Genomic DNA, 16365 nt, shown 5'->3' on the forward strand with positions numbered 1-16365 from the left:
AGACCTCCCAGTGCTAGGCCAGGAGCAACCTGGAAGCATTTTGGGCTCATTCTTTACCTGGAGGCCTGGATCAGCCCTCACCCCCTGCAATCCCAGCTGGCTGCTCCAGGGATCCATCCAGGACAGCCTGAGATGTTTGCCATGAATACCTGGAGCAAACCCACCCCTGACCCTGAAGTAAAGTTATGTTCACTATAAAAATTAAATTGTATTTCTATTAAAGGATGTTTTGCTGATGGAGAGGGTTTCTCAATGAACCTTCTGATCCCGATGCTCCTCTGGTGAGGTAATAATTGGATTTTTATCTTTAATCCTTTTATTCTGGTTTGTTGTGTTATCAGGGACAGGGAATTCTGTCTGGCTCTTTTTTTCCCCTCCCTCATGCCAGGGCTTTCATCCATACCTTGGTTTCAGCTGGAAATGAAGTGGGATTCATGGAAGCTTGTGAGGGGGAAGAAAATCCAGTAACATGTGGGTGTTGGTGCACACATTTAACCCAATAATGTTTTGCATTTTATGTATAAATATATGGGATAATGTACATTTGATATTGGATTTTAATATATATTTATGATGTTGGATCAGAAAGGACAAACATCTAGGAGATCTCTGGTCCTAGGATAGCAAGTTATCCATTTATATCCATATATATTTATGGATATGGAGCTTGGAGCACCCTGGGCTAGTGGAAGGTGGCCCTGCCCATGGCAGTGGGGTGGAACTGGATAACCCTTCAGGTCCCTGCCATCCCAAACCATTCCAGGATTGTGTGAGAGGTGTCAGGATCCCCTGTATAAAGGTTATGTGGGTTTAACACATTTAAAAAAAACACATTTCAGACTTCTGTGATTTCTGGGCTGGATTAGGGAGGCAGCTCCCACGAAAAGCCCTTTCTAGAAAAGATGGAAGGATAACATTCTAAATGGATTAATTTGCAGTTTTAACACGGTTTGGAGATAATGAGATATCATCCATAAGCCAAGTCAATTAATTAATTAATTAGTAACCTTATACTTGAAAACTAGGTAAATTTCCAACTGAACCAGTCACCTTTGCCCTGTCCTTTTTCCACCCTCAATTTCTGCTTTTCAAAGCCTTCAAACAAAGCTCTAATTAGTTTTCCTCTTTATACCCCTGGTGGTTTGCCAAAAACAGAGTCAGGAATATTATCAGCGGAGTTTGTATCCAGAGATTTGCCCTTTGGCAGTGGGGAAAAGGGACTGAAAAATAACAAAGCAAAGCAAGAAAAAACCTGAAGACCTGAAATTAAAAGATGAAGGGTGATAATTATTTAAAAAGTCAAATTTTTAGGCAAGAAATAACTCCTGACTGAAATTGCAGGTCCCTCATTTCTCTACATTCTGGATGAAAACTTGGTGCTGGCAAGGATGACAAATCAACCTGGTTTTTGTTGTCAAAAAACCCCTTTCCTTGTAAAAAGTTGCATTTCATCTACTTCCAAATTAATTTAATTCCTTTTTTTACATGAACAACTTATTTTTGCTCCTTTGGTACACCGTGGTACTCAGCTGTCAATCCCAAGGGACATTAAAGAGCCACAAAAATCCTTTTAAGGTATCAAATGGAGAACTGGAAGGGGAAAAAGGTTAAAAAATATCCATCAGTATTTCCTGTATGTCACCACCATTTATTGGACGTTGCTGGAAATATGATCTCCTTTTTATTTTACATAAAACTTCCTTTTTCCCTGTAAGCCTTGGGTAGCAAAGTGTCTTGTTCTTGCTCAGGAAACTGAGAAGTAGGCAATAAATAAAACAATGGCATTGTGTGCCTGATCCCACCTGGATATTTTATTTTCTAAGTGTCAGCTCCAGAGCCAGTTGAAAATATTGGGTGTTTGAAGTTCTCACATTTGGAAAAGATGCTTTAAACTGCACTTTATTTTTGTCTCAGGACAATTTTCAGCTGGTGCTTCAGGTTGTCTGAATCCTTCGGGTGGAGTTAGATGGAATACTGGGAATAAATCCTTCCTGAGAGGGTGGTGAGGCCCTGGAATAGATTTCCCAGAAAAGTTGTGGGAAAACACTTTTCCCACAACATCCCTGGAAGTGTTTAAGGTCAGGTTGCTTGAGGTAATCTTGGTGAATCCTAGGGCAGCTCATTGGAAGCTCTTCTACTGATTTGCCTAAAGATTTTAAGGAATTTGGGTGCCACAATGGAAATCCTCACCACAGGAAGACAGGATGAACACTCCATTAGTTATTCCACACCAACCACCTGCTTCTCAGCAAGAATAAAATATAACCCATGGGTTTTAATTGAGTTTATTTCCATTCCAGGTGTCTGATCCATCACACAAAGTAAAGCTGGTTGGTTAAGTAAGAAAAAGTGAGGCTGGACTTTAGTTAAGCAAGAAATCGAGGTCAATTCTCTGATGGAAGCAGGTGGATTCTGCCCCTTGGGGGAAATTCAGCCTCAAAAATGTCTGGGTTTCCTTATTTTTAGCATCTCTGTCAACTTCATGAGGGTAATGAAAAGCAGCTCTAAATCCTCCTTAGTAACTCCAGGAGACCATGGAATACCTGAAAGAGATGTCAGGTTCTGGGGCTGAACTCAGCCTTCAACCAAGGCTCATGCAGTAATGAGGATTTCCAGGTTTGGATCCATTTGTCAGGAGCCAGCAGTGCCTACTTTTGGTTTACTCTCTGGTGCAATTCTGTCAAGCCATGATTATCCAGGAGAAAAATCCATGTTGATTTATTCTATCTGTTGTAAAGTAGGGTTTTAGGAGCTGCTGATCTCTCCCTGGTGAACAGCAAGATGGAACATGAATTCATCTTTTACCTCCAAATCAAGGATCACATCTAAAGCAAAGTGAGGTAAGAAAAATCCCAGCTCTTATCCCTACACCAGGAAAAAATACACTAAGGGAAGTCCCATTTTCCAATGCATTCACCTAGAAAATCTCTTCCTGGGACACGGGGAGCAGGTATTTATTCCTCAAGTGCTCAGGCTGGATAGGGAATGGTCAAAAGATAAGAAATAATTTCATATTCCCAGGAATTAACATGAAAATAATGGAATTCCATGTGTAAGTGGATTGAGAAGAGCTAGGAGGAAGCAATGCAACTTATTTATGATTTATTAATTTTGATATGGTATTTCCCTTCTTCATGGCTTAAATATGTTCCTGCTTCCAAATACATTGGCTGAACAGGGTTACTGGTGCCAGGAACTTGTGGTTTTTCTCTTTCAAGGAGAATTTACCTTTTATCGACTGAAGGTTTTGTAACTGCTTGACAGAAATTAACATTCTTATCATTATCAATGGATTTATGTGCATTAAACACTTCAATCTAAAGACAGAAAGCAGCTGAACTGCATGTAGAAAATGTTCAGTATGGCTGGAGAAAATGAGATGTTTGCATCTGAATTTATTCTCCCAGGTTTCACCACCCAAGCAGATCTGCAGGTGATGTTTTTTGTCTTGTTCCTTGCCCTCTACGTGGTCACTCTCCTAGGAAATCTGGGAGCCATCGTGTTGAACCTGATCGATCCGCGCCTCTGCATGCCCATGTTCTTCTTCCTGAGCCACGTGTCCCTGCTGGATGTCTGCTGCTCCTTCACCATCATCCCCCGGAGCCTATGGGATGTTTTGGTGGAGAAGGTGATTTCCTTTGTGAGATGCGTCACCCAGCTCTTCTCCTTCGCCACCTGGGCCACCACGGAGTGCCACGTGCTGGCCACCATGGCCTACGACCGCTACGTGGCCACCTGCAGGCCCCTGCTCCACTCTGTGCCCATGTCCCAGAGGATTTGCACGGGGATGTTGGCTGGAGGGCTCAGCTCCACTCTCCACACCATATTTCCATGTTCCATGTCCTGTTCTGTCCCTCCTGGGCCATCAAGCTCTTTGTTTGTGACAGGCCCCCACTGCTGGCCCTGTCCTGCTCTGACACCCGTGCCAGCGAGGCTGTGGTGGCTGCCATGGTGGGGTTCAACGTGCTGAGCACCACGGCTCATCCAGCTCAATCCTGGTGTCCTCTCTGTCCATCCAGGCTGCTGTCCTGTGGATCCGCTCAGCCCGGCAGCACGAGGCCTCGTCCGCCTGTGCCATGGCAGCTCCCACCCGGCCTCCATCGCTCTGTGCCATGGCAGCTCCACCCTCACAGACCTGCACCCGTCTCCAGCCGCTCCCTGGAGCAGGACAAGCTCATCTCCCTGGGGTATTCCATCACTGTCCTCAGGCTGAGCCCGTTCCTCTATGGCCTCAGCAACGCGGACTTGAGGAACGCCGTGAGGAAAGCAAAATATTGGATCCTTGCTGCCTGGTCCATCCATGGATCCTGGTCAGCTGAAAGGAGAGGACAACCCCGTGGCGGTGAGGGGTGTTTGATTTTGGACCCTCAGGAAGAGAGGTTGGATATCAGACCCTCAGGATCCCAGGGTTGTAGTCCAGACTCATCTTCCAAGCCATTGGTGCCATGGTGTCCCTGCAGCAGCACCGCAGGGAAGGGAGGAGACATCTCCTGGCATTGTGTGGAGCGCAGGAACCGAGGGGGCACATGGCAGAGCAGAGCCGGGGTGGGAGATGAGGCACCACCCTCGGGGACACTCCCTGTGCTGCAGGACAGGAGCTGCGGAGATTCCAACCCTTCAGGGAGCTGCCCTGCCCTCCCTTGATTTTTCCCCCTTTTTGGGGGGGATGTCCATGTGGAGAGGGCTTTTATGGAAGCACCGAGCTGCTGGCCAGGGCACTTGGACTCATTTCATGCCTTCTCTGGGGGAGAGGAAAAAGGGAAATTGGGGAGTCCAGGGGGTGATGGTGTAATTGGGACACTCCAAGATCTGTGGAGGGGGAGCCAGGTGAGTGAGGGATGAGGGGGGTCAGGAGAGGTCCTCCTAAAACCCAAGGGAGGCTATAGCCCAAAAAATGCCAGAAAATTCTTGAGGGGTTTGTGTGTAAAATACTTAAAACTGCAAAGATTCTCATTTTCTATATATTGAGAAGTAATCTCAATTTATATAAAAATTGATTTTAAAGGAAGACCTCGTACCTGCTGTGTTATAGGATTTTAGACTGTAAGAAATTCTGAACATGGATCTGTAGGGTTTGAAAATACAAATAAAGTGTTTGTGTACATAAATGAAACAATAAAGGGCTCGAAGAGGTAAGACAAGGTGGTCTGTATGAAGGAACTAGAAACAGCCCTGTGTACGCGGATTCTTTCTCCCTCCTCTCGCTGGAACACCCGAAATCCGGGATCTGGGATTGACTGAAATTGGGATTTATTGGCACCTGAAATTGGGATTTTTTTGGACCCCTAAAAACGCTTCGCATGCGCGGTGGCCGCGGCTCCCTCCGTGCTGCCGTCTTGTGGACACACCCGGTACTGCAGCTCCGAGCGCTCCGGGCCCTTCCCGCGGCTCCGCGGCACCGGGACCGGGACATGGGGCTGGGCCGGGACCGGGACCGGGACGTGGAGCTGGGCCGGGACAACGACCGGGACTGGCCGTGCGAGGCCGCGGGGCCCTCGGCCGGGACCGCTCCCGGCAGGAACCGCGGCCGCTGTGCCGGGAGCGCAGGCGCGGAGCCGGGAACGGCAATGGCGGAGCCCGGGGAGCGGCGGGGCCGGGCCGGGGCACCGGGAGCGGCTGCGGCGGGCTCGGAGGTGAGCGGGGAACGGGGACGGCCCCGAGCGGGGAACGGGGACAGCCCCGAGTGGGCGGCGGGGACGGCCCGGGAGCTGCGGGCACCGGGGCGGATTCTGTAGGGAGCGAAATGAACATTTCGGGGTGAAATGTGAGTTCATGTGCGGGGGAGAGAATGAATGTTCTGAGGTGAAAGTGAAGTTATCAGTAGTGAGTAGTGAAGGTGGGGAAAGTCCCAGACGGGATAAAATGGATTGTAAAATCCATGTATGAAATCAGAGGGGTTAGAGCAGCTTTCCTTCCCACTGCTGCCCAGGTGCTTTGATTGTAGTCCGGTTTTCAGGAGGGAACACGGTTTGGGATGACACAGCTTTGGAGAGTTCTGAGTTTTCCTTAGCTGTGCAGAGGTGTCAGGATCCGGAGGCACTCCTGTTTCCCTGAAGGAGGATGCCCTGGGGAATGGCCTTACGTGGGATTTGGCTCCTGCTGAGGTCAGTCCAGGGACATCTTCCACTACTCCAGCGTGCTCCAAGCCCCAAACAGCCTGGCCTTGGACACTTCCAGGGATGGAGCAGCCCCGATTTCTCTGGGTTGATGGGCACAGGAGGGAATTTCCAGCAGGAGCTGAGGCGTTTCCTTTGCTCTGGCCAGCCCCAGCAGGGCTGTGGGAGGCAGAGGATGTGGGAGCAGGAGCTTTGCCCCCTGCCCCGGGGGAGTCTCTGCTGTCCCAGCCCCAGCAGAGCAAACGTTTGTGCTTTCACATCCCGTTCCAAGGAGCTGCCCAGGCAGGAACGGGGATGGGCGCGGAGCAGGGACGGTGCCAGGCACAGGGGGACATCCAGAGGGTGCCCCCAGCCCGTCCCTGCTGCCCAGGCTGGCATGAGCAGGCTGGGCACCGTCCCTGGCTTTGCTCTGCAGGCTGAGGAAGCCAACCCTGGCGAGGAGGAAGATGAGGAGGCGTGGGAGGATGGAGACAGCGGCCCCCAAAGGCTGGGGAAGGCCCAGCTCCAGGTAGGAGATGCTGCCTTCCAAGGAACTCTCACTCCCAGCAGGAGCAGCTGTGCTCACCTGGATCAATGGCACAGGCAGGAGAGCCTTGTCCTGAGCCAGGGTTTCATTGGAGGGCTGTCAACTCCTTGAGGATTGCTTAAAGGTAGGACTGAACTTGGTTCTGCACTTCCCATCTATTTCACATATGAGCCAAAGTGTCAGGTCTGGGCTGTGCAGGAATGAGCTCCCATGGTTTTTTTCTTCATGCTTAGTCAACATTGAGCTTCTGGGCATTTTTTTCTGTTGCAGGTTGATGTAAATTTTAACTAAAATCCCAGGCAGCTGTTCCCTGAAAAAAGGTTAAAAGGAGATTCCTGCACACAGACACATTTTTGCAGCACATTATTAGGAATAGGATTTGAGCTGTCTTAGACTTGGAAACAAGTCCCTGTTTTTTTAGAAGCTTTCAGCAAATTACTGAAGTTCTCCTGAGATCCAGCCTGTCAGTAGCATCTTCCTATCCACCCTGGAAAACTGGGCAGGGACCCCACTGAGGACCCTCTGGATTGGGCACAGCTTTTTTCTGCTGGGAGATGCTCCAGCAGCACTTGGCAGTGAATGCTGGGGATGAATCCATAGGAACAGATAAATCCACAATCACTGCCAGGCCCTTTGCAGCACTGAATTCCCAGCTGAGGGGAGAGGAGCCTCTGAAATTGGCCCCTCCAGCACAGCAGCTGCTTTGTGCCAGTGCCCGGAACCTGGGATTGATCCTGATTGTCCAATTCTGGAGTCCCTGAATGCTGGATTATGGAAAACAGCCAAGACAGTGGATCTGCCCCTGTGTCACCCGGTGGTTTTGGGCAGGGCACAGCAATTGGCAGTGGGTGTGTCTGGAGAGAGGAGCCACTGCTTCCCTTCCCAGCAAGGTCTGGGAAAGGCAGCCCAGAGGATGAGGCTTGGGAAGGAGTTGTGAGCTGAGAAGTGGCTCAAATCAAGTTTAAGTAGCCTTAAACTCCTGGAATGGTTAGGGTGGGAAGGAACCTTATAGATCATCCTGTTTCCTTGCCCTGCCGTGGTCAGGGACACCCTCCTGGGGTGTACATGGAATTTACTCAGTGCCAGGCTGGTGAAATGGGTGAGGTTTTCTCCCTGAGCCCAGTCAGGGGCAAGTTTGGGGCTTCCATGGGAAGAAGCCTGGGAGCTGCATTTCCAGAGCTGAGAGTCTCCATGCCTAGAAGTGTTTCCAGTTCTGCTATTTGGGTTTTTCCAAAACTGGGCATTACATTTCTTCCCTGAGTGAGGTGGTTTTCCCTGGGTTGTTGGGATTACACACTGGTTGTTTAAGGGCTCTGATGTCTCTTTCTCCTGAATAGAGGAGTAAGGAAATGGAGATGCTCCCAGCTGTCACAGAGATGTGGGAACAGCCCAGTTCCAGCAGAATGTGGTGCCCAGCACGTGGTGTGCACCCTGAGATGGTCTTTCCTGTTGTTTATTCCTTAGAGCCTGTTGGAGTGCTGGCCTGGATTTGGGAAGAGCCAAGTATACTGGAGCTGTGAGGTTTTTCCTGTCAGAAATCCATGATGGGGATGTTTTCCCTGGCTATCCCAAGTGGAAGGAACAGCTTTGGAGTCCCCACAGGCTGGGGATGCATCCCCTGAAAACCAGTTCAGGATTGTTCATCTGACTCTGCCTCTGACCTGTGACTTCCAGGGACCCTCCTGGTATCCTGGATTTTCCCAGGAGAGGATATTCCATCACCTGCCTTTTGAGCCAGGAATTTCAGACCCAGTAAGTCAGTGACATTCCATGTGAGCTGTCCCAGTGGCTGGGTGGGAGAGGGAGCAAACACCCCACCCTGCTGTTTGAGACATTCCCAACTGGAATTGGGGCTGTGCTGTCATTGCAGAGCTCTGAGGCCACAAGTTCAGCCTTGAATGGCATCCCCAGGGAAATGCGTCCCCAGGGAAAGGCATCCCCAGGAATGAGGCATCCCATGCCTGTGGCACTCAGCCACACATCCCTGATGTGGAGCAAAAAGAGGAGGGGGGAAGCCCTGGGTGAGTGGGAGGATGTTTCTGGAATGGAAGTGGGAGAGGTGCTGATCATGCCATGGAATCAGGGGCTGCTTTGGCTTGGAAGGGAGCGCGAGATCATTGACACTCTCTTGTCTGATTGCTCAGCCAAGAACATCCCAAAGTGCCTCCTCACCCTCATGGACAGCAGGAACGTCTTCCATGGCTCCTGTTTAGGAATGGCAGTGGCTGTTGGGAGCTCTGGCAGGAGCACCTGGAGACCAGGTAAGAGCAGCAATGGGATCATTCCAGCTGCTGCTGAGGCAGTTTTCTCTATTTACGATAGAGAAATATATATTTACGATAATTAGATAATATATGATATATTATATATTGTATATTATATATTGTATATTATATATTTTATATATAGAGAGAGAATTATATATTTACGGTAGAGAATCTATATTATGATTTTCCTCTGATTGAGCCTTTCACAGGAATTTTCCTGGGCATATTTGAGAGTAATTCCAAGAATTTTGAAATAGTTGAAAAACAGAGGGGGAAAACTGTGAAGCTGATCCATTTCTAGTAATTCCAAACTTCTCCCATAACACCATTCTGGGGGAAACCTGATTAGGGGACAAAGATGGAGAGGAACAAATGCTGTAAATTCCCCTTGGCTCTACAGCAGAGCAAACCTTCCAGTAATCCCAGCTGATGTCTCTGAGAAACTGTGGGACCATAAGGATTTGCAGGAAAGCTAAACAAGGACAGAGATGAGGGAATAAGCTTCCAATTTAATAATGATTTGATGGATGAAAGAATGATTCTTGTGTGTTGGATGCTCCCTCTTATATATCTGAATAATTTTGAAATGGTTCATTTAATAAATCACCTAAATTTGGGAATTTAAATTTGAGAGGAAACAACACAAAATTAATGCAGGGAGAGATGGTGGAATCATCCTGGAATGGTTTGGGCTGGAAGCCTCATCCCTGAGCCTGTCCTGGGCTGGCTCCTGTCCTTCAGCCACTCCCTACAGGTGGACGTGGAAGTGATGGAGATGTGCAGGGAATGCTGCTTGGTTTTCCCAACTGCCTTTGGCAATCTGGCCATTCAAAAGACTAATTGACCTCTTCCAGCAGGAAAACATTTAAACAAGAGGTGCCAAAAAGAATTGGAGCTTCTGCACAATGAAATCTGCAAGAATCCAACTTCAAATCCCCCTGGATTGTCACCGGTCCCACTTCCATGGACTGGTCACCGTGGCCAGGAGTGCCCAATCCTGCTGGAAATGCACTGGACCAGGATGTCATTTTCACTTGATGCTGGTAAAGACCCTCTGGGTGACCCCCAGTCACTGGAAGGACCAGACTGGGCTCCCAGGGCACCAATTCCAGGGGTTCTGTTTTTGGGAATAGCACAGGAGCCTTTCCCTTGCCCAGAGGAGCAGCAAGTGCCTCAAATCCCCAGGATGGACACAGAGAAAATAACAGGAATATGGAAATCCCCCACACTGGGAGTTTGTGGTGCTCTGGATTACATTTTGGATTTAAAATGTTAAAGGAGGGTGTGGAGGGGCTTTTCTCTCTCTCCTGTTCATTATCGTTCTCACTGCTCTTGTTGCTCTCACTGTTATTGTGTGTTGTCATTAATATTAAATTATTGTATTTGACTGGTTTCCATTATTAAACTGTTCTGAGCTGGATTTTTGTCTCTGGTCTCTTCCCCATCCCACTGTGGGTGAGGGAGCTGTTGCTGGGGCCCAGCTGGGTCCGCCCATGGCCCGGGGCGTTTCTGGGGGCTCCGAATGCTGCGGACTGGAGCAGTTTTGGGGCTCACAGAGAGACACCCAGCACTGCGATTTGGGGGCTCAAAACTGGGCTCATTTGGCCAAGTACAGAAAGAGACACTAAGGACTGGTTTGGGGGGCTTGAAACCAAGGTGCCTCAGACAGCATTTGGGACCTCAGAGAGACCAAGTTCTGCATTTTAGAGGCGTGAAGCAGAGACCATGGCCTGTGTTTGCGAGGTCTTGAAACCGGGGTAGGTCAGCGTTTGGGCTTCACCAAGAGAGATTTAAGTGCTGCATTTTCGGGGGCTTGAGTGAAAGGCCAAACGCCGCGTTTTGGTGCTCCAGGCGGCTCTTTCGGCCAGGGCCAGTCCGTGTCTCTGGGCTCCGAGCCGTGCCTCGGGCACGGCCCAAAGCCGGGCTCCCCCGGCCGCGGCAGAGCTCCGGAGCAGCGGCCGAGCGCCGCGGGCGGGGCTGGCGGCGGAGCCCCGGGGTCGCGTTCGGGGCTCAGCGCGGAGCCCGGCCCGGCGCGTCGGGCTGAGCGCGGCATCGCGGGGGCTGCCCGGGCCCGGCCCCAGCGCCCGTCCCGGAGCGGCTCCTGCCGGAGCCGGAGCCGGCCCCAAGCCCCCTCAGTGCTGCGGGGCCGGGACCCGCAGCGCGCCCGGCGGGGGAGAGGCGGCACCGCCCGGACCCCCAGAGACACCGGCGGGACCCGGAGCCGCGGCCCCGGTCCTGGTGCGCTCGCAGCCCCGGCCCGGCCCAGGTGAGAGGGGCGGGTCCGGCAGCGACGGTGCCGCCGCCATCCCGGGCAGGGCGGGGCCCCGGGGCTCAGGGGCGGTGCCGGGGCTCAGGGGCGGGGCCGGGGCTCAGGGGCGGTGCCGGGGATCAGGGGCGGTGCCGGGGATCAGGGGCGGGGCCGGGCGGGGCCGGGCGGTGCCGGGCCCGGCTCAGGTGCGCAGGGCGGGTCCGGCTCAGGTGTGCGAGGCCCCAGCGCGGCTGCGCGGGGCGGGGCCGAGGTGATTTAATCCCCGGAAATCTCTGCCGGCGCCATTTGCTCATCCGGAGCACGGTGAGGCTGCTGCCGCGCTGGGCTCTCCCGGCGGCGATTTCCCTTTTTCTTTCCCCTCTTTCTTCTGCCCTTATCCTCCTCCTTCTTCCCCCCCTTCTCTCCTCTTTTCTATCCCTCCAGTTTCTTTCTCCCTCCCCCCCATCCCTCCTCTCCCTTCCAGCCCCCCCTGCCCTCTCCCCGCTCCCCAGCCTCCCCTGCCCTCTCTCGCTGTTCTCCTGTACATCCCCGACCCCCCGTTCCTTTCACCCCTCTCCCCAGCCCGACCCCCCTCTCTTCCCCCTGTACCCCTCCTCTGTCCATCATCTCTCCCCCCACCCGGCCTTTCCCTTCCACCCCCTTCTCCCCAACCTCTCTCCGTTCCCCGCCTCATCCCTCCCTATTCCCCTCCTCTGTCCCCCTGTTCCCGTCCTCTGTTCCCCTGTTCCCGTCCTCTGTCCCCCTGTTCCCGTCCTCTGTCCCCCTGTTCCCGTCCTCTGTTCCCCTGTTCCCGTCCTCTGTCCCCCTGTTCCCGTCCTCTGTCCCCCTGTTCCCATCCTCTGTCCCCCTGTTCCCCTCCTCTGTCCCCCTGTTCCCGTCCTCTGTCCCCCTGTTCCCATCCTCTGTCCCCCTATTCCCCTCCTCTGTCCCCCTGTGCCCATCCTCTGTCCCCCCTGCCTCTTTCCCCCGCAGCCGCGGGTCCCGGGGCGCCGCAGAATAAAGCCCAGAGGGCCGGAGCGGCGCCCCCGCTGTCCCTGGAGCCCCCACACGGGGCCGGAGCCGCTGGGCGGGTCCCCCCATTGCAGTGCAAAGCACGGCCCGACACCGCCGGGGTTCCGGCTGTCCCTACATCACACTGGGGGTCCCCGGGGCGGGGGGGTTGCGGGGGCGGTGGGTCAGGGAGGGCCCCCTCCTCAGGAGGGGGTCCGAGGGGGGAGGGGGGGAGGGGGGTAGGGGGGGTAGGGCCCCCTCCGGAGGAGGGGGTCCCTGGGAGGGGGGCGGGGCTGGCCCCCTCCGGAGGAGGGGGTCCGGGGGAGGGGGCGGGGCCGGAGGGGGAATTCCCCCCTCCAGGTCCCGCCCCCTCCTCCGGGCCGTCTCCTCCGGACAGGGGCCCCGGGGGGAGGGAGGGGGGCGGGTGGGGTGGGGGGGAAGCAGAGGGGGTCACGTCACTCTGCAGCGTGAACACACAAAGACATCACCCGACAGACAAACGGCCCCTCCCATTCTGCCCACCCCACCCGCCCCCCTCCCTCCCCCCGGGCCCCTGTCCGGAGGAGGGGGTCCCGGGGAGGGGGCCGGGCCGAGCCCCGTCCGGAGGAGACGGCCCGGAGGAGGGGGCGGGACCTGGAGGGGGGAATTCCCCCTCCGGCCCCGCCCCCTCCCCCGGACCCCCTCCTCCGGAGGGGGCCCGCCCCGCCCCCCTCCCAGGGACCCCCTCCTCCGGAGGGGGCCCTACCCCCCTCCCCCCTCGGACCCCCTCCTGAGGAGGGGGCCCTCCCTGACCCACCGCCCCCCCAACCCCCCCGCCCCGGGGACCCCCAGTGTGATGTAGGGACAGCCGGAACCCCGGCGGTGTCGGGCCGTGCTTTGCACTGCAATGGGGGGACCCGCCCAGCGGCTCCGGCCCCGTGTGGGGGCTCCAGGGACAGCGGGGGCGCCGCTCCGGCCCTCTGGGCTTTATTCTGCGGCGCCCCGGGACCCGCGGCTGCGGGGGAAAGAGGCAGGGGGGACAGAGGATGGGCACAGGGGGACAGAGGAGGGGAATAGGGGGACAGAGGACGGGAACAGGGGGACAGAGGACGGGAACAGGGGAACAGAGGGGGTGGTCGGGGTGAGTCAAGGATGGAGGGCAGGTGGGGTGGTCGGGATGTGCAGGGGAGCAGGGGCAGGTGGGATGGCGGGGGCAGGACGGGCAGAGGATGGAGCACAGGTGGGGGGGGTCAAGGTGCACAGGGGAAAAGGAGGAATAGGGGAATGTAGAGGGGAAAGAAGGCTGAAGGAAGGAGGGTGAAGAATCAGGGCAGGTGGGGAGGAACTGGGGGGAAGGGAAGGAGGATGAGAGGGCAGGTGGGAGCCGTGCTGGGGAGGAAAGGAAGCGTGGAGGAAGGAGGAGTAGAGTCGGGTTGGGGTGTGCAGGGGCATAGGAAGGGTAGGGGGGACCGGCCCGGGAGGGAGCGGTTTGGGGGGGAGGGAGGGGAGGGCTAGGGGGGAGAGGGAGGGGGGGGGTAAGGGGGGGGGAGGGTGTAGGGGGTGGGGGAGGGGAGGAAGGGAGGGAGAGAGAGGAGGTACTGAGAAAAAGAGGTTAAAAAAAGCGTAAAAAAAAAGAAACAAATAAAAACATATGGAGCCCGCGCGGACAGAACCTTCCCCTCCGAGCGCCGAGGGGGCAAATGGCGCCAGCGGCGATTCCCGGGGGTTAAATCCTCTCGGCCCCGCCCCGCGCAGCCGCGCTGGGGCCCCGCGCACCTGAGCCGGCCCCGCCCCTCACACCTGAGCCGGCCCCGCCCCTCACACCTGAGCCGGCCCCGCCCCGCCCCGCCCGCGCCCGTAAATCCCGGCGGATCCACGCCCGCTCCGCTTTGTGTGATGGATGCTCATCCCGGGATGCGATGGGGCCGTCGCTGGAGCGCTGTGCGGAGCCCCGGACCGGGGGCTGTTCCCGGTGATGCGCGGGGCTCGAGGCGCTGAGGTGGGGCCGGGAACAGAACCCGGGCATGGGGATCTGGGTCCTGCCGGTGTCTGCTGGGGGTCCCGGGCTGAGCCACTTCTTCCTCGCGGGGCCGCAGCACCGAGGCGGGATTGGGGCTGGGATCGGGATCGCCGCGGGCAGAAAGAGCCGCTCCGGGATGGGCACGGACTGAGCCCGGCGCTGCCGCTCCCGCTTGGACCGGGGCTGCTCCCGCTGCGGCTCCGGGCAGCTCCCGCTGCTGCCGTGGGGAGCCGGGGCTGTGCCGGTGCCGGGCCCAGCAGGAGAGCGGCGCATTCCCGGAGCAGGCACTGGATTGCGGCTGGAAGCGGCCGGGGAGAGGGGACCGCCCGAGGCCGCCGGTCCCGGTGTGTAGGACCCGCCTCGGAGCCTCTCTCCCCGGGGGTGTGAGGCTAGTCCTGCACAGCGGGACCCACGGCACCACTGCTCCGGCACCCCCTGAGCAGAGCAGGGCCCGCCTCCCGTCCTGCGCCCACCGCATCCCTGGGACATGAGTGGAGCTGCAGAGCCACGGGCACGAGCAGCTGCTCCAGGATAGGCACTGTCCTGCTCCAGCTGCTCATTCAACACCTGCCAGGTGAGACCTGATGCTTTCCTCCCTCTTCCCCCGAGATCTGTGCAACTCACAGTCTCCAATGGCAAAATCTCCGTTTGTAAAATTCTAGTTGAGATGTTTAATCTGTGTTTCCAGGTCACAGGATATCATGAGATAGAAGGGACCCACAAGGATTATGAAGTTGACCTCTAAGTGAATGGCCCATCCAGTGACTGAACCCACAACCTTTGGTGTTTTCAGCACCCTGCTTAAAACAGCTGAGCTGATCTCTGGGTCATCTGGAATTCCAGGCTGGGAATTGGAAATACCAACAAGGTAATTCCTATGCCAATGCAGCTCCTTTTATGCTAATGCTGCTTTAAATGTCAGACCTTGGAACATCTGTGGGGCAGAGCTCTACAGCTGGCACTGGGCCATGGAGCAACACTGGTGAACTGATGTGTGACAGCACAAAACACTTCCAAATAACCCTGATTTCCTGCCCTTTCCAGGATTTTTCCAATAGCTGTGAAGGTGCTTGTGCCATGTCTCTTTCCAGGGAGAAACGAGCAAGACGAGTCCTGAGGGTTCCCTTGGTCCATGGCAGAATTGTTCTGGTGAGTGTTCACATCTGGATGTAGTGCTCCATGCAGAGCTGGAAGCTGGAATTCCAACAGGTTTTGGTGCAGTGTTCCCACTCATCTGCTGCCAGCTGGGAAGGGAAATGGAGTCAGACATAGAAATGGAGTCAAGTGGTACCTGTTACTCAGCTGTGGCTGCCCCATCCCTGGAAGTGTCCCGGGCCAGGCTGGACAGGGCTTAGAGCAACCTGGGATAGTGGAAAATGTCTCTGCCCCTGGCTGGGGGTTGGAATGGGATGAGCTTTAAGGTCCCTTCCAACCCACCCCCTTCCATAGTTTGACTGTCACCACCCCATCAGATCCTAGTCTGGAAGCGTGACACTTGGGAACAATCACACACTCCAGGTTTTTTAGGCTTAGGCCTCAAAATAATAATAAACTACTGTCAAAAAAGGAAAGCCAGGAATTCAAAATCATTCCCTGCCCCTGTTTCTTTTTGGTAGTTTTCCTGAGAAGAAAAGCTGCCCTCTCCTCAGGATTTGCCAGGAAAAGGAGCTGTGAGATCTGCAGGTAAATACAACACAGCTGTGCCTCAGCTGCAGGGAGGGCTCTGTTCCAAACCCCCACAGCAAAAAGTCAGAAAGATATCAAGGCAATGCACCAGGGCTCTCAGGATTGGGACTGGGACACTCTATGGCAAAGCTCTGGCCTGGGTTTGAAGCCTCTGGAGTCTGAGAGGCAGCAGACCCAGAGTCACAGCCAGTCCCAGCTCCAGACTGGCACAGTTATTGCCAAGCTGATGGGAATTCAGTACTTGGCTGCTCAACTGGCCCCTGAGGTCAAAGAGGAGATCCCACAAGCAGGTTTTGGTACAATAGTGCTGATTTCTGCCAACCTGAACACAAAGCTTTCCACCGCAGCCAAGGGGCAGCTCAGACCAGCAGGGAGGCAGAGTGAGTGTGCAGTGACCAGCCAGCCCCAAATACAAAGCACATAAAAGCCCCCTCAAGCTCCAAAGGACCACCAGAACCAGCAGCTGCAGAGGTCAAGGTGAGTTGCAGTGCTAAAGCAGAGTAACATTTCTG

General features: G+C 55.0%; 2 protein-coding genes and 1 long non-coding RNA gene across 17 annotated transcripts; all 3 read left to right on the forward strand.

Moving 5' to 3' along the window:
• Positions 1–3361: 3361 nt before the first annotated feature.
• LOC139590732 (olfactory receptor 8U3-like) lies at positions 3362–5060 on the forward strand. The gene is given in 5 exon segments (XM_071428450.1): positions 3362–3823; positions 3826–3984; positions 3987–4076; positions 4079–4136; positions 4139–5060. Coding segments are annotated over 5 exon segments (1275 nt in total). The 3' UTR covers positions 4645–5060.
• Positions 5061–5349: 289 nt separating this feature from the next.
• LOC139590594 (Golgi-associated RAB2B interactor protein 3-like) lies at positions 5350–10329 on the forward strand. 13 transcript variants are annotated; one of them, XR_011679368.1, is made up of 6 exons: positions 5350–5633; positions 6532–6624; positions 8317–8394; positions 8787–8903; positions 9764–9952; positions 10043–10329. XR_011679368.1 is itself a non-coding variant. In XM_071428310.1 (5 exons), exons 1-4 carry the CDS (start codon positions 5412–5414, stop codon positions 8853–8855), a joined length of 462 nt encoding a protein of 153 aa, XP_071284411.1. In that variant the 5' UTR covers positions 5350–5411; the 3' UTR covers positions 8856–8903; positions 9764–10329. The 13 variants fall into 13 exon arrangements, 6 of the variants coding, with proteins under 6 accessions (XP_071284411.1, XP_071284412.1, XP_071284413.1 ...); XR_011679372.1 differs by having other exon boundaries at positions 8107–8414; positions 9764–10329; XR_011679369.1 differs by having other exon boundaries at positions 8107–8394; positions 9764–10329.
• Positions 10330–13746: 3417 nt separating this feature from the next.
• On the forward strand, positions 13747–16331 carry LOC139590597 (uncharacterized). 3 transcript variants are annotated; one of them, XR_011679376.1, is made up of 4 exons: positions 13747–14741; positions 14856–15035; positions 15212–15850; positions 16201–16331. It is a non-coding gene; the product is annotated as an uncharacterized lncRNA (long non-coding RNA). The 3 variants fall into 3 exon arrangements; XR_011679375.1 differs by lacking the exon at positions 16201–16331 and having other exon boundaries at positions 15212–15979; XR_011679377.1 differs by lacking the exon at positions 16201–16331 and having other exon boundaries at positions 15259–15979.
• Positions 16332–16365: the final 34 nt, after the last annotated feature.

Source organism: Agelaius tricolor, unplaced genomic scaffold (assembly GCF_023055355.1).
Source record: "Agelaius tricolor isolate 1412-34295 unplaced genomic scaffold, bAgeTri1.0.p SCAF_5, whole genome shotgun sequence".
Classification (NCBI taxonomy): domain Eukaryota; kingdom Metazoa; phylum Chordata; class Aves; order Passeriformes; family Icteridae; genus Agelaius; species Agelaius tricolor.